Here is a 27785-nt window from a genome sequence, read left to right on the forward strand (position 1 = left end):
ACCCAAGATTAATAAAGCCGAAAAGAAAATGAATGGTGAATTTTCATTTTTTAGATGAACTATACCTTTAAGAGTCTATAGCATCTGCCCACAAATGTACTTTTCAGCTAAATACTAAAATGATTGGGTAATTTGGTTCCATTTTACTGGACAATTCATTAATGTGGGAGGAAATGCGATGATGTGAAGGCTTCAAACTGAATATATATATATATCTATATATATATATATATATATATATATATATATATATATATATATATATATATATATATATATATAAAAGCAACTATTTATCCATAACTACAGAAGTGTCTTACAAAATCAGAACTAAATAATTGTTTGCTTAAATATCACACCAGAAAAAGAGTCTCACTTGTCATATAGTTGAAAAGCAGTTTACTTCAAACCATTTACCTTTTCTAACTGCATTAATCTGCATGTGTAGAAATAGTTCACCTGGGCCAGAAGCTCTGATGCACTCGGATATTAAAAACAAAGAAAGAAAAACCAAATGAGAAGCATTTGATTACACACTAACATGAAGCAGTCTCTCTGTGTGCGCATGTAACATGGTCATGAAGTGTGGCAGTAGGCAAACCTCGAGTCTGCCGCCTTCATCACACAAACAAACGACATTAAATATAAAATGAGTAGGACCCGTCCGCTGACCTCCCGTCAGTCTCCGTGTAGTGCTGTGCCTGACAGCTCGTGCTTCTGCTCTCAAACACACACACAGCTCATCTGCCCTATCCGAGTCCTGGAGGAAGTTTCAATGAGAACTACGATGATGCTCAATTGTCGTCGCACAGAAGCACAGACCGTCCTGCGCGTCTCTAGTCCATCTTAGGTCCCGGTTGTTCGTCAGAGTTTCCTCTTGATGATGGTGTTGGCGCAGATCAGCCGGTCCCGCTCCTGCTCGCGCTGCCGCAGCTCCTCCTTTAGCCGTGCCTCGGTGACGCGCAGCTGCCGAATGGTGTTCTTCATCTCCTTCATTTTAATCTCCATCAGCGCGATGATGTCCCGCTGCTCGTTCAGCTTCCGCAGCAGCTCCGTGGACGTTGTGCCGGTGGTGAGCGAGTACGAGTGATCCGCCCCGCACAGCGCGAAGTCGGCCACTGAGCATGACTCGATGACCGCGGACTCCTCGCCGCCGGACACCACCGCTGCGATGCACGAGCCGTCCCCGGAGGACGTGAGGTCCACGGGCGCGATGTACTGGCCGTTCTGACCGATTTGCACAACGGTGGTGTTTTCGATGTCCCCCTCCTCCTCTTCCTCCTCCAGCGGCGCGGTCTCGTTTGCGGTGGACACGACGTTGGTGATGATGGGCACGACCGCAGAAATCTTCCTGCTCCGGCCACGTCTGCCCCGTCTCTCGTTCACCCCGCGCAGAGGGAACAACGTCGGGACGCGTATGGTGTAGGTCTTTCTGCCCCCGGGGAAGTGGACGCTGCAGACTCGGTGACCAGTGGTGGGCTGGAAAGTGCTAAAGCAGCCGCTCACCCCGGCCCGCGAAATGTTCTTCAGCCATATCTCTCGCTGAGTGGGGTCCTTCGGAAAGGTGTAGAATCGCAGATCTCGGTCCCGGTGTGAGTTGTTGTAGCATCCGGGCACGCAGCAAGTGAAGCCGGGCATGATTGTGTAGAAGATGCACCAGTAATACTGCAGTGCCTTACAAGTTTACCTAATTTTGTTTTGTTTGGTTCCTTCGTGTGCTGTTATCCAGACCAGCGGCCTACAAGCGGAACTACACGTCCCACAATACTTACAACTTCCTGTTTTGGTTTCAAATGCTGGTCGATCTCGCGTCTGCGCAGATTGGCGCCTTTTGAGGACTTCACTGTGTAAAAAACACGAGTGTCATAATACTGTGTTTACGTCTTTAACGTGCACTGTGAGCATCAAAATGAGACATTTCGTCATGTTTACGCAATAAACAGAGCTAGTTTTATCACTAGACTGTGTGAATCAATGTTACAGTGGTGTATTGCATTCCCCATCACCACTTCCAACGTTTTAAATACAAAATATAGGCTACCTTTTATACAAAATGAATCCAAAAAGCCAAACAAACAAATAAAAAAATATTAATATTAATACATAAATCATATAAAACATTAAAAGCATATCCTCATACTACTGTAATGTAAATGCGGGCCAAAGCACAGCTTAGCTTGATAATGAGACTCCCTAATTACGATAAGTAATTTATTCATTTTGAATAATGTGTCTGTCTTTGTCAGAGAAACTGAAAATAAGGACATCATGACATAAAAGCATGATCAATAGAGAAAAGCTACAAAAAAATGATAACTGTAAGCCTATACTTTAATAGCTATACATAATGACACAACCCATAATAGTAGCCTGTGATCATATGATATAAACAGAGGGTCCAAAGCATCTACTCAAAGGTCAAACTAAGGTGCTTATCTTCACGATAAGCCCCAAACACTATGTAAATATGCTTTTGTACCTATAAGATAAACAGAATGTTCTATTAGAGATTAAAACTTTTTTAAACAAATGATAACATTAAATATTGAATTTTCCCTTCACTTTCTGTGATGTTTTGAATATTTGCAGCCACACTGCCGAAATATATTTTTTACACATACATGTTTTTAACTTTATATGATTGTATAATTTCTGGAAAGGGCAGAAATAGTTAAATGTTTTTTTAAGTAATGTAGGCTATATAGAAGTCATGAAGCAAGTGGAATTGTGTGTTAACACTTAACAGAGTCGTAATTTTTGAATAATAAAATTACTTTTATTACAGACAATTGTCAATCTCTCTAATCGCAAATCCTATAGGGGAATTACCAACCTACGTCACGCGGGTTCAACCACGCATACCGGTTGCAATAGCAAACATGTCGTGTTGTGCCGTAGGATGCCAAAATTGAAAGTCCAAAAATAGAAAACTTTACTTTGACCGTACACCACACTGCTTTTAATGCCGACCACAGACGTCTTTGGCTAACAGCCATCAGAAGAGCTGAATGGAGTGAGGACCTAATTAAAAATGCTCGACTCTGCAGTTCTCATTTTATATCAGGTGAGTTCACGCTATGCTGAATCATACACATTACTCTTTTTTTGATTGCAGCAATGATTTCAGCAAAAACAGTTAAATGTGGTGAATTAAACTGCGGACACTGAATGCTTAGAATGAAATGTAAAAATGTAAGTTCACACACCCTGCCGGACAGGTGCAGTTCGCTGTCAGAATGCAGTTGGTTTGCTTGTTGATGATTACCCAGGCCTTGTACAGTTCTGTCTTCTTTCCTTGTCTTTGGCTTGGCAGAACCTCTTTTTTAGCACTTGAATCGGGTATGGAACGTTATTTCTTGCACATAACTACACAGAACAAAACTGTTGGCATCCAAAGACTTGTAGGCCTTTAACTTCTCTCTTGTAAAAACACTTGGAGCTTCAATGAGATTGTATATTTGGGGCTGGATGCTTGGCCATTTCGTCTTATCCAATATCCATTGGGAGGGTGCTATCGCAAATGGACCTGTCAGATGAACGCTGCTCACTTTAACATTAATTTTGCCAAATAACTGGGTGACAAGCTGTTATAATACACTAAAAGCATTATGTAAATAATATATATATAATATGTAATCAATATAACTTATCTCTAATACAACAACAAACTCTGTGCCGCATCGGATGTCATTCCCTTGCTGTAAATGCTAGTGCTCCCGGGTTTTTTCTGCAACCTCGCTGCGCACGCATCCTGAATGTTTACAAACCGGTAATTTGTCTATATATTACTTATCTCTTTTTATTCCATTTTTTTAAGTTACACAAATGTGGAAAAATAATAAGGTAAAACATAGTACACTCTTGCAGATTAACTCACATTTGTGTATATGAACGTTTGCAAGTAAACGATTAAGATTAATTTAAACACTTTTAACTATCACATCAATAGGGAGGTGTCACGGAGGTGCAGTGGGTAGCACGATCGTCTTACAGCAAGACGGTCGCTGGTTCGAGCCTCGAGTGGATTTTCTCCGGGTGCTCCGGTTTCACCCACAAGTCCAAAGACATGGGGGTGAATTGAATAAGCTAAATAGGACGTAGTGTGTATGAGTGTGAATGGGTTGCATCTGGAAGGGCATCCGCTGCGTAAAACATATGCTGGATATGTTGGCGGTTCATTCCGTTGTGGCAACTCCTGATTAATAAAGAGATTAAGCCGAAAAAAGAAATTGAATGAATCACATTAATAGTTGTATTGTTTTCATTACATGCAATAGAGATTTGTCAAGAGCCGAGGCATGCCAACATGTTTCAAACTACTTTTTTTATGCTGGATTGTTGAATATGGTAAATGATCCAAGTCCTATATTTGTAAAGTCCTATATCAAAAATATCTAACACCAAAAACACGTTTGAAAATTACCCAAATGTGGAATAATAAAAGGTAAAACATTAGTGCACTGTTGCAGATTAAAACGTTTGTGTAATTAGAAATTACAATAGAGATCTGTCAAGAGGTGCCAAGATGCGTTTCAAACCTTGTTATGCTTTATTATGTTAAACGAACAAGTCCTATATTTGTTTATCAAAAATATCTCAGCAAAAATACGTGTTTGTGCCTCCAGCTAGTAGGACTGAACCAGTTCATGGAATGTGAGAGTTCAACATATGGGCGTGGCAGACAAGAACACGACAGGGCGGCGCATGCGCAGTTTACCGAAAGTCTCGCTTTGGAGATCAGCCCACACAGCAATGAGCAGTAGGCAAAAGCGCAGCAGCAGAAAGTAGTGTAGGTTTTGTACATGAAACAACGCACTGTAATTTCAGCACGGACCGAGTACTTAGATTTGAGAGGGCTTAAGGTGTGAAGAGTTTGCCTAACGTTAGTGTTTCCTCTAGCCGTTTGGATGACATGAGAGCTTCGAGCCCCGACTAGTGTTGATCAGAAAGGCAGGAGGGAGGTGTCCGTCCACCATCCTCTGTTCATCATCATTCTCCACAGCACCGGCGCCATCGCATCCCGACCCGGGGCTTTGTGTTACGGTAAGTAAGCTCCTGTGGAGAAATAAAAATAAAAGGCACTGAAGTTTAGAGGTCTGTAGGGGGGAATATGTGTGTTTGTGGCCGTGTAGGGTTCGGCTAAGCTATAACATTGTGTATTTGGTAGTAGCCATATCTAGTTTTTGAAGTGTATTGAAATTGGCGTTTATAATAAAAGACATCAGATGTCATCATTAAACCGTCATCCGAGGAAGTGATGCTAATATTAGTATACCTCCTAAAGGGGCCACACAATTGATATACTTGACATTTGTTTAGTTAAAACACACTTATTCACTCCCACATGTCAGTTTTATTTTCCCATAGTGGTCGTACACTTTCAGTTTTTCAATACAGATATAAATAGAAGCTACCTTGTGTTTAATCCATAGAGGAAATACGAGCATGCTTCTCATTTGCCTTTACTGGGCAGGTGCACAGCCTTTGGGATGTAAATTAATTTGCAAACCAGCTGGTAGGTCAGCAGCAACACACAGACCTTGTATCTGACAGCTGTCACTCGAGACACTGATAACAGAGGGGTCAAACAACTCCTTATCTCTATTGTCTATTGATTGTGATAGCCCGGAGTGGCCTTGTGGTTAATTATAACAGAGCTTAGCATCTACATGTTTTCCATTCGATGCATACAGTTGTCTGGAAATAATATAGCATCTCTGTTTAAATGTATATCTTTTAAACTAGTTCATAAATTCTATCCGGTTAAACATTTTAAAAGGATATGATATAAATTGCTGTTTGTATTTGGAAATTATACCCCACATCTTTTGGCACTGTGGTTATGTTAAAGAGCTTTGGTATGATGCCTCTCTCTTTATAAAAGAAAATGCACTCTTTCATTTACTTTCAATGCACTCTTTTCATTTACATTTTGAAAATGTAATTTTGGAGTATTTAAATTATGAAAATCTGAATAATTAAGTTTTTGTTTATAATCTTTTTATTATGTTCTGTCCTATACAATTAAAGGTGAAAACCCCCAAAAAATAATTATATAAAAAACAGATTAAAATGTGTTAAACAGGTTTTTAAAATAATGAAAAAGAAAAGAAAGACATAATAGTGTGATAAAGTGTAGTGTACACAGTGTGGAAAATTTTTTTGTATTTTTTAAAGGAGAATTGGATCTGTGCTTGAATACCATTTGAGTCTTATAACCAGAAAGCAATTAAAACTTCTAAAACATGTGCTTTATTAAATATTCTGCTTTAATTTGCCCTCTCTTTCCTTTTTTTATTTTTTTAATAAAATTTTTTTTGAATATTTTTTTGCAGACATCGAAAAACAAGGAACAGACAGACAAACCTGTCATGAAACGATAATCTGTGCAAAATTTTAAATAAAGCATGAAACAAGGGAAAATGGCGACAGTTGAAGTCAGAATTATTAGCCCCCCTGAATTATTAGCTCCACTGTTTATTTTTTTCCCCAATTTCTGTTTAACGGAGAGAAGAACACATTCCTAAACATAATAGTTTTAATAACTCATTTCTAATAACTTATTTATTTTATTTTTACCATGATGGCAGTAATTTCCCAGAGATGGGTTGCAGCTGGAAGGCCATCCGCTGTGTAAAACATGTGCTGGATAAGTTGGCGGTTCATTCTGTTGTGGTGACCCCAGATTAATAAAGGGACTAAGCCGAAAAGAAAATGAATGAATGAATGATGACAGTAAATAATATTTTATTAGATATTTTTCAAGACACTTCTATACAGCTTAAAGTGACATTTAAAGGCTCAAGTATGTTAATTAGGTTAACTAGGCAGGTTAGGGTAATTATGGACGTTATTGTATAACAGTGGTTTGTTCTGTAGACTATTGAAAAAAATTGCTTTATGAGGCTAATAATTTTGACCTTAAAATGTTTTTTAAAAAATTAAAAACTGCTTTTATTCTAGCTGAAATAAAACAAATAAGACTTTCTTCAGAAGAAAAAATATTATCCGACATACTGTGAAAATTTCCTTGCTCTGTTAAACATCATTTGGGAAATATTTAAAAAAAGAAGAAAAAAAAATCAAAGGGTTGCTAATAATTCTGACTTCAACTGTATATGACCTACAAAAAGACACAGTAATGGATGTAAATAGAGAGCGAACAATTATACAAATCTTTAGAAATTAAAACCCATGATTAGTCTTTATGGTGTTTTAGAAAAAAAGACTGGATCCCACATTTTATCAAATTCCGCAGAGTTCCCAGAAGTAGTATATCTAATTCTTTCCAAATGTAAAGTGGAGGTGAGTCCAAGCCAGTCAGAAAAAAAGAGGCCTAACATTTTCTTCCGGAAACAAAGGATAACTTTGATCATGCCATACTGGACACGTAACCGTACATTTCGGTTGAGAGTCTCCAGAAAATCTGACCAGCCAAAAATTGCTATCACTGTGTCAGGGAGTAAAACACAATCATAAACCTTAGCAAAGAACGGAAATATTTCTAATCAAAAACTCTGAATTTAAACACAGGACCAAAAAAGATGTGCTAAGGTACCCTCAGCAGCTTTTCACTTGTCACATGTGAGGAAAACCGAGGGATACTAAGCTTTGTTTTAGAATAGTGAAGTATGTGTAATACTTTGTACTGAATAAGGTTATGTCTAGAAATTATAGAGCATGAACAAACAGATGTAAGGCATTGATCCCAATCCGTCCCAGAGATTTAAATCCCTAGGTCCTACCAAGTGACTTTCAAATGAAGAGAAGAAAAATCTGTTTTGTTTTTAAAAGCATTAACAAATAAAGAGGTTAGGCCCCTTGCATTTGGAGAGTTTCAATATAAATTGAATAATTCGCCTTGTAAAGATAAAACATCAAAATCTGGAATATTTATATAGTTTCTGACCTGAAGGTACCTAAAAATGAGGACGGAGGTTAAATTTCTCAGAGAGTGGTGAAAATGAGGCAAAAATATTTTAACATTTTATTATTTTAATGTCTTTTTAACTTTCTCACTGTCTTTCATTTGCTGTACCATTGAAATACTTCTTTAAAATTTGTCATTCTCTTGTTGTGCAGAAAGTAATGTTTGCATTGTTTGTATTATACTTATTCTACTTTATTTTCATTGTAATTGCCTGTTATTGTAATAACAAAACAATAGTGCAAAGAAGTGTACATTTTCCAACAAAAAAACCCTGTTTTACTTTGTTTTATAAGGAATTAAACAATAATTTTGTACTATTTAACATGGTACTAATAAATAGGCCATTAAATCTGTCGATTTGTGCTCCATTGTCAAATTCTTGATTAATGTGAAGGTCCTGCTTGTTTGTAAGAAATTTATTTAATTATTTAAAATCTTGTTTTTTGTGTTTGTTTTGTTTCTTTTTACTTTATTATTATTTATCTTCTATCACCCTGGCATTATATTGTTTGTTGTATCTGTTGTAATGTACACTGTAAAGAAATACTGGTTGCCTTACATTTTTTAAGCTGAATTAAATTAACCTTATGAGTCCATTGAACTTACATTATGTTAACCTGACTTAAAACAGTTTGTTTAACTTATAATATTAAGTTAGAACATGATTAACTGAACTAAAACATATGTTGTCATGACTAATTGATCAAATCATTTTTTACAGTGTGATGTAATGTAATGTCTATTTATAAAGCGCATATATCGTGTATGGCCATACACCCAAAGCACTTCACAATCCTGAGGGGGGTCTGTTGTTTAAAGCATAATAATAAATATATAATCTATCTCTGTTTAAATATCAGTGAACACTTTGTCTGAGTTCAGGTCTTAAAATGTTATACTGAGTGTCATCTGAGTTAAGTATATGTTTTGCTGTTATTAGTGTAATTAATGATTTATCTTTTTAGTCTGTACAGCACTTTGGTCACATTTAAATGTGCTTTAAATTAAAATGAACACTTTTTTTCCCCTCTCTTTTTTCCACAGGCAGGGTATTTCTGATTTTTAGACTGGAATGAGAGACAGACGTGTGTTTAAGTGTCTTCTGTTGGAATAATGTTGCCAGGCGTGGGAGTGTTTGGGACAGGGCAGACAGTACGAGCCTTGGTGCCTTTACTCCAAAAGGAAGGCTTCCCTGTTCAGGCGGTCTGGGGTCGTACACAAGAGGAAGCTGAATCACTAGCCAGCGAGTTGGACATTCCCTTTTCCACCAGTCAGACAGATGATGTGCTGCTACATCCGGAGGTCCATCTTGTTTGCATACTGACACCGCCACCACACACGCGGCAGATTGCTGTTAAAGCTTTAGGTGAGATTCAATTTCTTTCGCTTGTTATCTTGATTGTCCGTGTGGTCTCTCAGGGGATTGGGTTGGGTTCCTTCCTGGACTCAACTGGAGTGTTTACTGTGCTCATGTTTACTTTACAACTTGGCGCAGGCCACAGAGGGCCGATCAAATGTTATGTTCTCAGATCACAGGGAACACTTTAAGATTTGCTGATAAAGCTCTTGCTTTAAGAAGAAATGTGTTTGGAGGGGAATGTTTTCAGTTTGATCACTATTGTGTGATCATTTTGTTTGTTGTCCTATGTTTGTAGGTATAGGTAAAAATGTGATCAGCGAGCAGGCCGCCACGCTGACGGATGCCTGTAAGATGGTGACGGCGGCTAGATATTACCCACAGCTTATGAGTATCATGGGAAATTCTTTACGCTTCTTGCCTGCCTTTGTCCACATGAAACGTCTGCTTGGAGAGGGTTATTGTGGGAGCTTGCAGGTGAGGATTTTTTAAGAATCATCACAATAAAAGTGTAAAACAGATCAGTTTTTTCAGTACAGTATAATGTGTTTTATTGCATTGGAATATTTTTCTGAGCATAAAATAGTGACTTTTATACTGTTTAATAATGATTTAAACCCACTTGAATGTTAAGTATTACAATTGGTTTTATTTGTAGTTCCATAATTTGATATTTTATTCACTTATTTGTCATATTCATAAGTTATACAAAACATTGAAATAGACACTTTCTTGCATAATGTTTTTGTTATTAATAATAATAATTCCTTAAATTTATATAGCACTTTTCTAGAAACTCAAAGCGCTTAACACAATAGGGGGAATCTCCTCATCCACCACTGGTGTGCAGCATCCACCTGGATGACGCGACGGCAGCCATATTGTGCCAGACCGCACATAACACTCCAACTGATTGGTGGAGAGGAGACAGAGTGATGAAGCCAATTATGATATGGGGAGGGTTAGGAGGCCATGATGGACAGAGGCCAGTGTGCAAAATTTGACCAGTATGCTCTTTTTCGAAGGACATCCTGGGATTTTTGATGACCACAGAGAGTCAGGACCTCAGTTAAGACCCACACAGACCACAGGTTGAGCACCCCCTGCTGGCCTCACTAACACCACTTTCAGCAGCAACCTAATTTTCCCATGTGGTTTCCCATCCAGGTAGTGACTGGGCACAGCCCTGCTTAGCTTCAGTGGGCGACCATGTGAGAGTTGCAGAGAGCCAGCTCTCTATTATATAAATAAGTGATTTATATAATCACTTATTGTTTTGTATTATTTATTATTTGTATTATTATGTATATTTTTTGTAGTCTAATTAATCAAAGATTTATCATGGTAATCACGTACAAAATTAAAGTTTGTTTTGACATAATATACACTTTATTAGGTATACCTTACTAGTACCGGGTTGGATCCCCTTTTGCCTTCAGAACTGCCTCAATCTTTTGTGGCATAGATTCAACAAGGTACTGGAAATATTCCTTAGAGATTTTGCTCCATACTGACATGATGGCATCACACAGTCGCTGCAGATTTGTGATGTGAATCTCCTGTTCCACCACATCCCAAAGGTGCTCTATTGGATTGACATCTGGTGATTGTGGAGGCCATTTGAGTACAGTGAACTCATTGTCATGTTCAAGAAACCAAACTGAGATGATTCACGCTTTATGACATGGCGCGTTATCCTGCTGGAAGTAGCCATCAGAAGATGGGTACAATGTGGTTATAAAGGGATGGACATGGTCAGCAACAATACTCAGGTAGGCTGTGGCATTGACACGGTGCTCATTTGGCATTAAAGGGCCCAAAGTGTGCCAAGAAAATATCCCCCACACCATTGCACCACCACCAGTCTTAACCAATGATACAAGGCAGGATGGATCCATGCGTTCATGTTGTTGATCCCAAATTCTGACCCTACAATTTGATTGTTGCAGCAGAAATCGAGACTCGTCAGACCAGGCAACGTTTTTTCAATCCTTTATTGTCAAATTTTGGTGATCCTGTGCGAATTGTAGCCTTAGTTTCCTATTCTGACAGGAGTGGCACCCGGTGTGGTCTTCTGCTGCTGTAGCACATCTGCCTCAATGTTGGACATGTCGTGCATTCAGAGATGCTCTTCTGCATACCTCAGTTGTAATGAGTGGTTATTTGAGTTACTGTTGCCTTTCTATAAGCTCAAACCAGTCTGGCCGTTCTCCTCTGACCTCTAGCATCAACAAGGCATTTGCACCCACAGAACTGCCGCTTGCTGGATATTTTCTTTTTTCTGGATGATTCTCTGTAAACCCAAGAGATGGTTGTGTGTGAAAATCCCAGTAGATCAGCAGTTTCTGAAATACTAAGGCCAGTCCGTCTGGCAGTTTGAACTGCAACAAATCGTCTTGACCATGTCTACATGTCTCAATGCATTGAGTTGCTGCCATGTGATTGGCTGATTAGAAATTTGCATTAAAAAGCAGTTGGACAGGTGTATATGTATATTCATTTTTGTCCGACACTAGTTTTTGTTGTTCTTTTTTTTTCCTTTTTTTTTTGCAAAAATGCATTTAATTAATTAACGTTTACTTTAGATTTCTATACTAAAAAGAAGTAATTTATAATGTTAAGACTTTGTAATCAAAGTATTCATTCCCAAAAATGCATTGTCATATATATGACCTTTTATGTAGTGTGTATTGAGGCTGTTTGTGAATGGAAGTCAGCTGCCAAGTTTTTAAGAATCAAAGTCCAAGATAAACGAATTCATTGTCTCCCTAAAAAAAATGCGATTTCGCCTGATATGAGTTACTAATATTACTGGGGCTACAGTCTTACAGTCTGTCTTCTGTAAGAAACGCGTGTAAGTTTATAACATCAGTTTGTAATTAATAAACAAACAACACTGTGAGGAAAGCGGTGATGCTGCAATGTATATTATGAGGAAAAATTATTATTATTTACTGTGAACAGATGTAAACCAAAGGCCGGCATGGTGGCTTAGTGGTTAGCACTGTCACCTCACAGCAAAAAGGTCACTGGTTTGAGTCCCGAATGAGCCAGTTGGCATTTCTGTGTGGAGTTTGCTTGTTCTCCCCATGTTTGCGTGAATAAACTGAACTGGCCATATTGTGTGTGAGAGTTTGATTGTGTATGAATGTTTCCCAGTACTGGGTTGTGGCTGGAAGGGCATCTGCTGCGTAAAACATATGCTGGAATAGTTGGCAGTTCATTCCACTGTGTCGACCCCTGATAAATCAGGGACTAAGCCAAAGTAAAATGAATGAATGAATGAATGGATGTAAACCAACCATTGAAGAAGATCTCCAAAACAAAATTAGGAATCTTTAAAGTAGCCCCAGTATAAAACCCAAAACTTTTAGATGTCTTTGCTTTCTAAATATTGATACTTGCTTAACTTTCACTTATATAAATACCAAACCCCCTGCCTTAAAGCTTTTTTTCCTCCTTGTTTCCTCAAGGTATGTGAAGCACGTGTCTATGGAGGCTCGCTGCTCAGCCAGTCGTATGGATGGGCGTGGGAGGAGCTCATGGGTGGAGGTGGTCTGCATACAGTCGGCTCCTGCATCGTTGACCTCCTCAGCCACCTCACAGGATGCCGGGCTGTGCGTGTGCACGGAATGCTCCGGACATTTGTACGTCAAAGTGGCCCAGCAGGAGGCATTCGTTCTGTAACCGCAGATGACTATGCTTGCTTTCAGCTGCTGATGAGCGGCGGCGGCGTCTGCAGTGTCACATTGAACTTCAATCTACCTGGCACAGATGTGCACGAGATCATGCTTGTGGGATCATCAGGACGACTCGTTGCTCGAGGAACAGAGCTGTTTGGCCAACGGACTAACATGCAAGCAGAGGAGCTACTTCTAAGTGATGGTGGAGAAGCTGTAGGACCGTCAGTCAGAGGATTGAACAGTATGGTGACACAGCTCAGACTGTCTTTCCAGGCACAAGAGGACCGGCGCTCCTGGGCACGGCATCCTGTTTCGATGGCAGCCTCCTTTGAGGATGGACTGTATGTACAGACAGTTGTGGATGCCATCAAACGCTCAAACCGCACTGGAGAGTGGGAGTCGGTGGAGGTCAAGATTCAAGAGGTGGATCCAAATCATAACCACAGGACCCTGCCAAACTAACACTACACACACTGTTACATGCTACATATATACTGTACGATCTCAAGACCAGATGCCTATTAATGTCACTCAGCTTCTTTTACAAGTACTATAGCCATGCTTTCATTTTAAACGCCGAGTGTGAAAGTAAATGCCTAATTTAAATGAATGTTTAAGCAAACTAACTGACATTTTAAGGAGTTGTAAACACTGGAGATGCATCACTGGATAGGTATTGTAATTTTAGGGTTGTTTTAATACAGTGTTTCTCAACCACGCTCCTGGAGGACCACCAGCTCTACACATTTCTCCATGTCTCCTTAACCAAACACAGCTGATTCAGATCATCAGCTCATTAGCAGAGACTGAAAGACCTGTAATGGGTGTAACAGACTAAGGAGACATCCAAAACATGCAGTGTTGGTGGTCCTCCAGGAACGTGGTTGAGAAACACTGTTTTAATGCTTATTTACTGTAAGAAAAAATGGATGTGTGAAGCTTAGCTGTGAATTTTATCAGTCTTTTCCCAGTTTTTATGCAAGTCACTGGGGTTTAAATGTGAGGCTGTTTTTATTTGAGTGGTAGATATAATAAGCTTACGTTCTGCTTGTTATTTTTTCTGTATGTGTGTGAGAGAGATATTTTATGGCACTGATTAACTTACTATGCTGGACACTAGATGTCATTTACTGTAATAAACCTCTCGTGACTTATAAACTGATGTCCAGTACATTGGACATTTTAACGGTTCTACAAAGCTGCATAAATGTTTATTGAATTATATTTTTATTGCTGAACTTTTCTCTGTGCACTGTTTAAGGGGGGTGGTGGGTTTGTGTCTGAATGGTGCTTTGTATTCGTGGAAAGATTAATAATAAATATTTACTTATTGAGGTTGAGCATTTTTAAATCTGGGTTTTACACAAATACCTGCAGAATAACAATAAATACTTACCTTGTTTGATTTCAAATGTGGCTTTGACACGAATACAAGCTGGCCTTCGAAAGAGGGCGCCAAAGGTTCGTGTCTACATCATAGACTGTAAGGTCTACATGCTAACCCTCGTTTGAAATTCTCGCGAGATTTACATGGGCTCTTCATTATTATGGACCACTGATCTATCTAGTCTATACTAGTCTATATTTGTGGTATATATTTCCATTATAGATAGATAGATAGTAGAAAGGACAAAAAAATGTATTATAGCATTTTGAAAAGAATCACAAACCTTTGAGGATTCTGACAATATGCGAAGCTCATATTTCATTTTATTTATAATTACTTATTTACATTTTGTCATTATTTGTTGGACTTTAGGATTCAATAAATGTTTAAGAAAAGTAAAAATGTACTCAACACGACCATCTTTTATATAGAATTAACTCTTATAGGATAATAGTATGTTTAATTGGTTGTTCTATTGTACTAACTAGTTGTTTATGCAAACATAATTCACTATTCATACGTCATATTTAATATTACTACGATTAAAACAGTAAACAAATTAATAAAGCCACTAAAAAGAAGGTTAAACGTTTCTTATCGTACAGTTTGACGCTATAGAGCATAGGGAGCACACAAGACAGTGCGAAAATATAAAAACAGATGACTAATGTTACTTACACAAAACAAAACGATGAATTGTTGTTCACGTCTCCCTTTTAAAACCCTTTACTCGGTGTTCAACAGACCGAAGCATCACTGACACCGCGCATGCGCGAGAATTTCACTCAAAGAAGGTTACCATCCAGAATCAGGCAATCAGTCAGTCAGTATTCAAAGTCGACTCGTTCGAAAATGGCGACACGAAAGCGAAGTATAGTCTGGTCATTCTTCCAAGCGGAGGATGACAGGAGAGTATTGTGTCTTCTCTGTATGAAGACGGTTTTGTATTTTGGTCACACGACAAACATGCTTCGCCATTTACGAACGAAACACCCCTCAGATTTTTCCTCGCTGGACAAAAGGAAGCCCGCGACAGATGCGGTATCTAAACGCAACGACAGCGGTTGTGTGGAAGGTACGAGAGGCTACAATACTGTACTCTTGCGTTTAACATGATGCACTCCATGCTCTCTGACTGACAACTGGCTGGCTATGACACTTGCAAACCTGATGTGTTTTTGTCTTTGGCTTGTGTTTTTTTTCTTCCATCTGGCCTACTTTACACGTGCTTACATCTCACAACATGTGTTCAGGAGCCAATACAAATGCGCTTTATCGTTCAAAACAGTGTTCGTTGTGATTGTGTGATTCACTATCGACTCCTCGCTAAGAACGGGTTCGTCAGACAGAGTCTTTGTCAAAGTGACGAGAGTTTCGCTTAGGCCATGGTTTTGGGTGGATGTCGCAACGACGCCATGTTGTTTTTTCAAACAAATGTCTATTACATCGCTCAATGATAGAAGACTGTTTTTGCATCATTTGTAGCATGTTAGCCGAATTTCTCCGACTGGAGTCGATTCGATTCGACTCGTTCAGTCAAACGAATGAATCTTTTGAATCGTGTCGCTGATTTGGATCAGCTATATACGGTGCTCTGAGTGAAAGAGCTTCCCCGCCCCCTCTCGTCCAGAATAACCTGGGCACAAATCCCTCGGCGTCAACCGCTTGCTGAGTGAAGTGTCAAATCTTCATATTCTTATGTTCTATGGTTAGTAAGCTCTACATAGTTTGTCTTGTCCTGAAATATAAATTGTATTGAACAGTATTTGAGCCGACACCGTCACGTGATGTGCCATCTGCTACTGTCCCGTATTGGCGCGTTTTTTAAATTCTAAAACCACCAAGCAGTTAGTTGGCTATTTGTTATGCAAGTTTAAGATAACTTATGTTTTATATGAATAACTAATGTTAATAATGAATAATCACAGAGACAGCTGCCTTGTGTACAACAGTTTTCTTCACGTCAGTGCTTAGTTTCTACGTAAAATTTCTACATTTGTTGGTTAGCAGCGTTCGCATAGTCAATTCAATAATTGCTTTATTGACAAATGTATTGCCAAAGCATTTATAAAATGTACATTAAAAAGAGCATGCATATATCAAAACATCTGTTTAGCTGTGCCTTTAATGAATCGGCACTGTGCTACGTCCGACAGATCACACTATTATGTCTTTCATTTACATTCTTTTATAACCTGTTTAAACACATTTTATTTTTACTTATTATTTGTTTTTATTCATACTTGTCTCTTTTATTTCTGTTTATGTAAAGCACATTGAATTGCCATGGTTTATGAAATATGCTACTGTATATAATAAACTTCCCTTGCCCATGTTTAAAAACATAGTAAACACAGTAAATAGTCGTATAAGTAAAAAAAAAAAAAAAAGAATAGTGTTTAATTTAAAATATTGTATTAGATTGTTATGTTAAAGATGCTCTTTCTTTTAGTATTTTCCTCTGTAGCAAATGTATAAACTGTTAAAGAGTTATGGTTATATAAATAAAGGTATGCTCGAACAAACAACAATATTAATAGTAAATAAATGTGTAAGACCTGTGCACTTCTTGAAAGTGTATTTCTTGAAATAATGTGCACTGGTGACTTCATAAAAGGTCTTTAATTTATAAAATAGTTATTATACCAGTTGTTGCAAATGTTAAGTTGCAATTTACAGTTGAAGTCACAATTATTAGCCCCCCTTTGCATTTCTTCTTTTTTTTTCTTATTAAATATTTTCCAAATTAGGTTTAACAGGGCAAGGAAATGTTCACAGTATGTCTGATAATGTTTTCTGATAGTTTTTTGTTAATAATTGTTTGTTTTATTTTGGCTAGAATAAAAGCAGTTTTTTATTTTTTTAAAAACATTTTGAGGCCAAAATTATTAGCCCCTTTAAGCTATATTTTTTCAATAGTCTACAGAACAAACCATCGTTATACAATAACTTGCCTAATTACCCTAACCTGCCTAAGCCTTTAAATGTCACTTTAAGCTGTATAGAAGTGTCTTGAAAATTATCTAGTCAAATATTATGTACTGTTGTGACTCGCTTCATAGCTGATTATCTTTGTTTATGTATTATAATAATTTTATAAACTTAAGATCCATATATAAAAAATAAAAGAAGCATTGCTGAAAAAGTGAACAGGCACCAATGCACCCTGCAGTGTTTCCAAGTTCAAGCCTTGTTTATTTACAGGGTGTCCACATCTTAAAATGTCTTAAATTTCAAAAGCAAAATTTTAAGCCTTAAAAAGTCTTAAAATCACTGAAATATTGTGTTGTAGGTCTTAAAACATTTTAAACAGGTCTTTATTTTTCTCCATCCAAGTAAAGCTAGCCAATCAGTCCAACATCCATCCAATACGTTTTTTTATTGCAAAGAGATACAATTGACAACAGTTGTCCAAAGTGTCTAAATTTAATTCTTTAATCAGGGAAAGAAACCTGAGAACAATTACACAATTCCTCTGATAATAACAGACCAATATTTCCCTTTACATTATCCTCCAGTTATACAAAAACTATGTACAAAAGTAAGGGGAAGCAGACAAAATATTTATAAATAGGCATGGAATTGGCAAGATTTTATAACAGAAATGCATCAGGTCGAATAAGAGTTATACTAAATTAGGCATGGGACGATAACCGGTTTCAAGGTTTACCGTGGTTTGGAAAAGTCACGGTATTAAAACCGCAAAAAATATTTTGTTATACCGTTTCTAAGGTATATGTAAGGTTTATTTGAGGTTTTTAATGTGTTGTAATGAAATCTGTGTTTTTAAAGCTAAAGAAGATAGTAGAAGTCAATAGCTTATTTTAATTATGTAGCCTGACATGTTTACTGTTCCAAAATATTATGAATGTTTTCTAAAATGTAATGTATCGTGTTCAATGGGGCATTTAAAAAATATATATATTACAGCAGTAAACAATACGGTGATATTTTTATCCAAGGTTATCATACCGTCAGAAACGTATGCTGGCCCATGCCTATACTCAATCCATCCGGACAAAAAGCCAACAAATAAATATATATTTTTGATCATTCATATAATTGTCCATAATAAATATACTTTTAACAATGTTAAACTTGTCATTAAAAAAAATAAAGAAATATAATGTTGGGGAAAAAAGTCAGTACAAGTTTTCTTGTTTTGGCAAATTAAAATATTTGGCTAAGAAATAGCTTGAATCAAATAGCATTAAAAAAGCAACAACAAACAGGCCATTAGAAAAAGTCCTTAGTGTTTAACCCTGTAGAATTCTAAAGTTCAATTCAAAATGGGCTTAAAAGGGTCTTAAAAAGTCTTAAATTTGAAGTGTTGAAACCTGCAGAAACCCTGATTTTAGGATTAACATTAATTTAGAATACAAACTCAACACCTGTTAATAACCACTTATTTATTCATACCTGATCATTTAAGCTGCGCTTCTATTGATTCTAATTCAGTCTTAATGTCAGAGATGAAGTTTAGGACTGTGATGATTTTACAGCAGACTGTTGGATTGTTATCTGCACGTTTAGTGAGTTTAATATGGATTTAGCATCTTCTGCTGAACATAATTCACGAGTGTCAAGTGTTTACATTTTAAAAACCACAAGTGTCTAATTCTCTCATTTTCTGTGTGAAGTTACGGTGTTGATGGACGAGCAGCAGGTGGAGGTGGAGTCTGTGGGTGAAGATGGAGAAATGGACGGGGCCATCAAAGGGATCCTCCGTGCTGCAGCAGGGGAAGGTACGACTGAGGCGGAGGTGGTTGATGAGGAGGTCGAGGGGCCTGTTGATGAAGGAGATGGGAAAGACATACAGGAGGATGAAGCTCCGGGTAACACTCGTAAGTGGAGCTCTGTGTGGGTGCACTATCGAAAGCTTGGCCAGGAGCCACGAGCACTGTGCTTGCTCTGCATGGAGAAGATCCAGCACCGGAGCAGCACGAGTAACCTTATCAGACATCTGCAGCACAAGCATCCCAATGAGTTCGCTCAGCTGGAGGATCACCCGCAGAAGCGGCCAAACAAGCGTAAATCTGACGATCCGACCCGCCTCACTTCCTCTCCCACATTATCCAGTACCCCGACCAGATCGCTCATTGTGTCGCCAAAGCGTGACATGCGAACACCCTGCAGTACCAGCCTAGACCGATACTCAGGTACAGTTTGCTTCTCGGGAATGTGCATAATGCATATTAACATTATTTTTGTGAAAGGATGTTGAGTCAAGCGTGATACATTTCTGCGTCGAGTGATCTCAGTAGCCCACAGTGCATACTTTACATGTGTCCTCCATCGCTGCGAGCATTTACATTCCTACATTCTGTCTGTGCTGCTCTGCAATCACACAGTACCACTGTGTCGAGTTTCTTTGTCAGTGTATTGCATTTAATTCTGAAATCCATTTGATGCTACTGTAGAAGTAGCTCAAACTCATGCTCATTCAAGGAAGAAAGAGTCGGGATCGGGAAGTGTTTAACAACATAAAGTAAACACAAAACAAAAGTATCCTCCATAACTGCACTTGACACTTGTTAAACTCGCTCTCAACCTCAGTCACCCACACTTGCCATCACTAACAAGCCGACCAGTCACCGATCTCAAGCTCTGTGTCACAGTGATATTTTACATTTTTTAAGAGGTGCAGGGTCAGGGTACTGTGAAGTGTGTGTGACTGTATGAGGGCTATGCTGGACCTACTGTGCGCAAATATCGGCGAAAATATAAATTATACTTAATTGTTTTTAGCTTGTTTCCTTTTAAACAATTAAACATTTTCAATTATTTTAACTTGATTAGCTGAATAACTGAATTGAAATAAATGAATTAAACGGGTAGTTCATCCAAAATGGCAATTTTTCTCATTTACTCAGACTGGAGTAGTTCTAAAAAAAAAAAAAGTTGATGAACATTCTTTCTATTATCTTCTTTTGTGTTCAACAGAAGAAAGAAATTCAAACCTGTTTGAAACAAGTGGAAGATAAGTAAATGATGACAGGTTGGCGCCAGTGGTTAGTGCGTCGACACATGCACTCTGGTGCTCACGGTGACCCGAGTTCGATTCCCGCCTTGTGGTCCTATGCCAATCCTTCCCCTCCCTCTGCTCCCCATGCTTTCCTGTCAATAATCTCTACTGTCCTATACATTAAATGCAGAAACAATAAAAAAATCAATAAAAAAATAAAGTAAATGATGACAGAATATTAATTTTTAGGTGAACTATGCCTTTGCCAAAAATAATAGAATTATTATATCGACAGAACATAATTGCTAAATTAGGTATTTGATATTATGGTAAATATGGTTTTAAAGTTTATTCAGAAAAAATGGCTAAATTACTAAGCAAAAACAAAATAGTAATAAAAATCTAAATTTCTGGATGCACTTAAAAAACTGATCGCCAAAAGGCTATAAAATAATTATTTGTCATTTTATTAAATATAATTTTATTAGACTTTTAAGAATTTAACAAAATGACTTCGATTTAACCACATTTCGAGAAACACAACCCAATAAAATAACTACACCAGGAGTCAAGAGGAGTTATTTTACCACTGTTGCCATGACAGCACAGTAGCCCTATTGCAAGCAGCAGGAAGAAGTATACTACATTAGATGTCCCGTCAGTGTTTTATTCGAGTCGACTTTGCTTTTCCATTGAGAATGTGTGGTTCATGCTTTAATTAGTATGCACGTTCATAAATGGAATTGCCACTGAGTGGAATATTGAGCTATTTTAAACGTTGACTGTGGCGTGTGCTCTCTGCTGCTCATGCACTTTGTAGTGATGGGTCGTTCCTGATTAGTTTATTTTGAACAAATCTTTTGCATGACTTGAGAACAATGAGTCCTCTCAGGGAGTGATTCGTTCATTTATACTTCTGTGTAAAGTGATCGGCATGATCAGGGCGTGCATTTATTCTTCTGCGTGCTGTTTGTGTTGCTCTGCAATAGCACTTCTGAAACACTAGCTGGCTGTAGGGTTTTATGTTCCTCTGTGTTGAGTTTCTTCACTGGTGTTTTGTTTTTTCTGAACGCTACTTTAATGTACAAGTAGCTAAAACTCACTCATTCAGAGGCAGGAATCGACGGACGTGCAACAACTTTTAATCATAAACAAAAAGCAAAACAAAACTTTCCACCTGGAGCTTCTTCACACGACTCGACACTCCAACGGGTTCGCGTGGCTTTCGGTCCCACCCACACTGGTCAGCACTACCAAGCCGACCAATCACAGAGCTTGTGCAACGCGTTGTTGAAACTTGTAGTTGCATTTTTTGAGAAGTGCGTGGCGAGGGCTATGCGACCACGCAAAGGCTGCACCGGAGCGTACGCATGCGCTTGATGCAAAAGTATTAATCGGCCTTTACATGCTGTCACGTGATGAACGAATGACTCAAAAACCAGAAGACTGTAAAGGTGAACTAATCATGGTTTCGTTTGACTTTGACTGTGTCTATTGGTTAAACTTATATGGGATTGTCAGTGTAACGTGAACAAACCACTCAGAAGAGTTGAGCTGACATAATCATAGACAAAAGACCAGGAAAACAATACATGCTTATTATCTCTTTCTTATGGCATTCTGGTCATGACTTGTTTGTAGTGTGATTAACGTTTGTAGTTGTAGATGAGTTTGCTAGCAACTCGTAACGCTTAATAAAATTTTGGCAAATTGAACAAAAGGAATGAAATGACTCAAAAAGATTCGTTCATCTCAATGAACGAGACTCAAAGATTGGAGTCAGTAAAATGATCCGAACTTCCCATCACTAGCGCTTTGCTCAATGCAGCAACAAATTGGCCTTTGCATGGTGCAGTGAAATAAGTGGGTTCATAACTGCAATGATTACAGCTGGACTGACCACTGAAGCACAGCATAACCGTTTTTTGGCTCATATTTTTGTGCATTTTTCTTATCCAACCAAAAATGGCAAAGTGCATCCCTGGTGTTTTGATGTTTTTCTACAGTTTGTAGAAAAAGCTGTAATTTATAAGCTAATAAGCTTATTTAAAAGCTCTAATTTATAAGCTTATTTAAAAGCTCTAATTTATAAGCTTATTTACAAGCTCTAATTTATAAGCTAATAAGCTTATTTAATTTTAGCCAATTTTTTCCCTTTTAGGTGCTAAGTGGTCTGAGGGTGTGCGTATATTGGAAAGAGAGCGTGAGCTGACGGAGGCGTTGAGGCGCGTGCAGCAGGAAGAGGGCCGCAGCATTCAGCTGCAGAAGGAATTACTGCAGCAGTTCCGTGAAATGGATGCTGAGCGTCGAGTGCTTCAAAACCAGAAATGTGAACAAGAGCAGGAGCACGCCAGATTGCGGAAGGAAAGAGAAGATCTCCAGCAAGAGAAGAGCGAAGTGCAGAGAGAGCGAGAGGAGATCCAGAAGGAGCGAGAGGAGTTTCAGAAGGAGAAAGAGGAGCTGGAGAAGCAGAAACAGGAACTAGACACCTGGAAAAATTCTCATGCACAGGGACAGACCTCTGGATTTTACAGTTGTTGATAGACTTCAGTATGCCTGATTCACAAGGAAACAAGGATTTCCTTTTTATGGAAATAGTTATTTCTTTACCCTTTTTATTTTTACAAGATTGATTTGGAATTGCGCGGGGGGATGGGGTTGTGGGAGTGGGGGAAATGCCGGGGATGTGGTATTTTGTTTAGCTAAATTAAAGTTTAACTTAACCTACCAGGAATTCAAACATGTACATGCATGCAAATAATAGATTACCTGCCATTTAAAATAGAGACTCGTAATGAGAAGCCTTTCATGTCAGATAACTAGAAGTTCAGTTTCATCCAATCTACTCTCATGATGTAAATGTATCAATGTAAGTGTTAACACAGGACTAAAAAAAAGATTCATGTTTGTTCCAGAGTTGTTACAAAATTGACCAGTGTGTGAGTGTATTCTGTGTTTTTGTACATTTCTGCACTGGGAATAAAAAGAAAACTTTCAGCCTTGTTTTTCTCTGTTGTTCAGAAGTTTAAGTTTGTTATTCCTGCACTTAATATAATATATTATAATATTGCGCCAGAAGTCAAAAGCCACCAAAAACTGTAATTTCGTTACTGGACCACAATCTTTAAAATCTTATGTCTAGCAAAAGAAAGAATCTGTACATGGTTGTATGATCAATATGAGATTAAGTAAATTACAAAAAAAATTATAATTCACCACACGCCTCACAAGGTAAGTGAGAAAATGATAAGAGTAGTGGTATTTCACTGGCGGCTGCTCCAGGGAGACCTCCCACTTATTTTACACCCCTCATGTCTCTTCACAGGGCTAGACTAGAGTCGAGCTCAACAGGGTCTTCTTTCCCTGCTGATTCTTCCAAGCCCATTTTCTTGGCTGTGGTTCACACATGGGTTCATAGAGGAAAGAAAAGGCACAAGCAGGTAACTATCAGAAATGAATTCATTTTCAAGGATTTAGCACTGATGTTAAAACATCCCATTTAATTAAAGCTGAACCAATTTTTAATACACTCTTGAATAACTTCATGATCAGAAACAACATTGATTTTAATGGATAATTATTATTTTTGTCTATTGTTTATTATAATTGCTTAATTTGAATTGATTTGGCCTGCTGAAAAAGCTAAAAAGTAAATCAAACTAACTTTTTAAAATGCTGCTAAACTTTCGATGTTTGCTAACAAAATGGAGGTCTTAAGTGTAAGTATTACTTAATGTACAATAAAAAAGATTTATGAAACCAAATGGTGAAATATTAAAATAGAAATAAATCTAAAGTAAATAAAATGTATGCTGTTTGTAATAACAGCCATGTTAATCAAATAAATGATGAAAAAGTCTGAAAGAAAGAAAAAAATCAATAACAATGCACACAGGTGAAAGAGATGGCTTAAAAATGATAAGAACTGATTTTTGAGTGAACCATCCTATAAAGTGAAAGAAAGAAGCGTCTCCCATGAAGTGTGGGCCTCCTGTAAAAATGTCAATACACGTCTCATTCTTCAGTCACAATATTTGGAAATATTGTCGGGAAAACTTTCCTTTCTCTCCCTTGCTGTCACCGCATTTTCTCGAGGGCCATTTCTAACTAACTCTACCGGAACCGCATAATGCTGATTTTCTGTCCTGACTGTGGCTTAGTTACAGGCTGGCTTCAGATTCTGTCCCTCGTGCAGAGAAGCTGCCAGAACACCCAACAGAAGAATATGAACCTTTACCACAACCCGAACCACATAACGCTGTGATTTCATCTGTGAGCGCCATGGAGGGTAAATACAGACTACAGGTCCAATATTAGTTCATTAAGTTACATTGTTTGAAAAACATAACATACAGTTACATGTTAAACACCTTACATTGATTAATGACACTGTAGAGTTTGCTGGTTTCATAGCTAAGAAACAATAGAATATAAAAAAATTATATATATATATATATATATATATATATAATCAATGGAAGTAAATGAGATCTCTTTAAATAACATCTGCCTGTGTCTGTTTTAAACTGTAGCCCTTTTATTTGCCACAACAGACACTTAGTGGGCATTCAATAAAGGGACCGAAATGGACACTTGTCTGGAGATTGTGAAAAGAGAAGACTTTTTCAATCTGAGGGAGATGTTGTTGAGGTCAAGTATGAAGATGAAGGCTCTCCTGTACTTATTCTCAAGTTTAAGGGTGAGATTCATGAGTGAATGAATGCATATTTAATGATTGAACTATTTATTTGAGGTAACAAACCTTTCCTTCACAGAAAACAAGAACAAACTACTGAAATGTCTAAATCTAATGGAGTCAGAAAAAGTCCTGAAGAGGAAAGCTGGCTAAAAAGAGAGCAATAAAAACAAAAGAATATTCAGTCAGAAAACAGCCCATCCTCAAGTCCAGATCACATCCAGAAGATATTTAAAAAGGTTAAATATAACTTTTGAATATACTTCAAATATGATTTTCTTTTCTTTCTTTTTTTTTTGAGAATGACAATAGATTTGTTTTTGCTGTTCTGTGGCTTCAGTTTTGCCTGTCAACATGGGTTGAAAAAGCACAAAATGACACACTGTTGCTTAAAAGAATAGAGGAAAAAAACTAAGAAAAAAACACATTACATGACCTGAGAGAAGAAATTGTGGCCTTAAGAGTAAAGAATCAGCAGCTAAAGGCCCTGAACTTTAAACTGCAAAATAATAGGTTATTCATAAACATTAGGGCTGCCTGATATTGGAAAATCAGACATTGCGATATTATTCATTCATTCATTTTCTTGTCGGCTTAGTCACTTTATTAATCTGGGGTCACCACAACGAAATGAACCACCAACTTATCTAGCATATGTTTTACGCAGCAGATGCCCTTCTAGCTGCAACCAATCTCTGGGAAATATCAATACACACTCATTTACACTCATACACTACGGACAATTTAGCCCACCCAATTTACCTGTACCGCATGTCTTTGGACTGTGGAAACCGAAGCACCCGGAGGAAACACGCGAATGCTTGGAGAACATGCAAGCCGAGGCTCGATCCAGCGACCTTCTTGCTGTGAGGCGACAGCACTAACTACTGCGCCACCGCGTCGCCCCGCGATATTAGTATTTCTTCAATATATATTGCAATGTGAATGCAGCTTTACTTGGAAATAATTCTTCATTTTAGATTGATTGGGGTGATTTTGTAGGGGATTGGATCTCGAATAATATATAACAAAGAATTACAAGCATAAATAAATACAATGTAGCTAAGATAAAAGTGAATTATAATTTTCTGGAGAGTCTAACAGTATTCAGGCACAGATATTGAACAATCAACACTGCATAGTCTTTATTGTATCTAATGTAATCTTTATTTAAGTTACGTACACGAAAATGTCTTGTGGCCGGAAGTTTTAAACTAAAATGTCGAAATGTTCACATGGTCACAGGCCTAAAAGGGATAGTTCACCCAAAAATGAAAAGTAACTCACTATTTACCTTCACTTGTTTCAAACGTTTATGAGTTATTAAAATATCTTATTTTTGTGTTCAACGTAAAAAGAGACTCATAAATGTTTGAAAATAGTTGGTAACGTTTAACGTTTTTAGGGTGAACTATCTCTTTTAAAATGCATGCAGATGATAAATGTTTACTCCAATATAATTAGACTCTGCACTGATTGTAATCAACTATAATCCCAACACAACATTGAAGATCCTACGATGTGACTATTAGGGATGCACACATTCAATTCAATTCATCTTTATTTTTATAGCGCATTTACAATGTAGATTGTGTCAAAGCAGCTTAACACAGAAGTTATAGTAAATTGAAACAATGTCAGTGTGGTTTCATTTTCACTGCTGAGAGTTCAAACACTGTAGAGCAAATCTATCGATGTGCAGCTTCACAAGTCTCAAAACATCAAGCCAGTGGTGACAGTGGTGAGGAACAAATTCACCAATTGACGAAAGTTAAGGGAAGAAACCTAGAGAGAAACCAGGTTCAGTTGGGCATGACCATTTCTCCTCTGGCCAAAATTCTTGTGCAGAGCTTCAGTCTAGGCGCCGGAGGCTGGAGAGCACTGGATATCCATCGTGAAGAAGCTGCAGGTGGGAGAGGTCACCAGCTGGTGTACAGGCTGGCCCACAGGGTCAATGCAGAGACTCGTCTGTCACTGGGGTCTTTCAGAAATCAATCTCATGCTCGCCACTCCTCCATGACCACCACAGCATCTGCTCAGGATACGGCCTGGTCCAAGATTATGGAAACCTTGGGAATAATAAAAACAGACTAACATAAGCGCAGACGTCGTTCAAATTATGATGTCTTTTGGGAAGTGTTTCCCGCTCCGATTCCCTCAGCTGTGTAAATAAACAAGCTGTGCCAACCTCCCTAACAAGTGACAACCAGGCAACACTTCACATCTTCGTTTTTTTTCTGAACTGGACTATGTGTATTATATATAATACCTGCATTTCGTTGCCTTGTACTTGTACATGTGTGATGACAATAAATTGAATCTAATCTAATATATATATATATATATATATATATATATATATATATATATATATATACACACACACACACACACACACACACACACACACACAGTTGAAGTCAGTTGGCCAGTTTTGGAAGGAGTATGTTAGCAACCCACAGCCTATCTGGAAAACCTGGAAATGCTAACAAAGGATCACAAGCCAATCCTTCTTTGGATCCCATAGAAGTGAATCTTATTATAGGTATAAAAGTGTTGAAGGTTTGTAAATGTATACTGTACGTTTGCATGATAAATATCTGACACTAAAGATTGTTTGTGACCATGGACTTGGGCTGCACAATATTGGAAAAATCTGACATTACAATATTTGGTCTTTCTGCTATATTTATTGCGATATGAATATAATTTCATCAGATGAATCAAGTAGCTATATTTGGAAATATTTCTTTTATTTAGATAGGTT

General features: G+C 37.8%; 3 protein-coding genes across 4 annotated transcripts; 2 read left to right on the plus strand and 1 right to left on the minus strand.

The window, feature by feature from the left end:
• Window positions 1-382: 382 nt before the first annotated feature.
• LOC130231950 (THAP domain-containing protein 11) lies at window positions 383-1773 on the minus strand. Its single transcript, XM_056461495.1, has one exon. The coding sequence runs from the start codon at window positions 1636-1638 to the stop codon at window positions 865-867; it is 774 nt and encodes a 257-aa protein (XP_056317470.1). The 5' UTR covers window positions 1639-1773; the 3' UTR covers window positions 383-864.
• A 2879-nt stretch (window positions 1774-4652) lies between these two features.
• On the plus strand, window positions 4653-14556 carry gfod2 (glucose-fructose oxidoreductase domain containing 2). The gene is made up of 4 exons (XM_056461496.1): window positions 4653-5043; window positions 8975-9296; window positions 9586-9764; window positions 12761-14556. Exons 2-4 carry the CDS (start codon window positions 9044-9046, stop codon window positions 13430-13432), a joined length of 1104 nt encoding a protein of 367 aa, XP_056317471.1. The 5' UTR covers window positions 4653-5043; window positions 8975-9043; the 3' UTR covers window positions 13433-14556.
• Window positions 14557-15120: 564 nt separating this feature from the next.
• Window positions 15121-23319, plus strand: LOC130231952 (uncharacterized). 2 transcript variants are annotated; one of them, XM_056461497.1, is made up of 3 exons: window positions 15121-15432; window positions 18998-19516; window positions 22484-23319. In XM_056461497.1, exons 1-3 carry the CDS (start codon window positions 15126-15128, stop codon window positions 22861-22863), a joined length of 1206 nt encoding a protein of 401 aa, XP_056317472.1. In that variant the 5' UTR covers window positions 15121-15125; the 3' UTR covers window positions 22864-23319. The 2 variants fall into 2 exon arrangements, with proteins under 2 accessions (XP_056317472.1, XP_056317473.1); XM_056461498.1 differs by having other exon boundaries at window positions 18998-19102.
• Window positions 23320-27785: the final 4466 nt, after the last annotated feature.

The sequence above is a fragment of the Danio aesculapii genome, chromosome 7 (assembly GCF_903798145.1).
Source record: "Danio aesculapii chromosome 7, fDanAes4.1, whole genome shotgun sequence".
In the NCBI taxonomy this organism is placed as follows: Eukaryota; Metazoa; Chordata; class Actinopteri; order Cypriniformes; family Danionidae; genus Danio; species Danio aesculapii.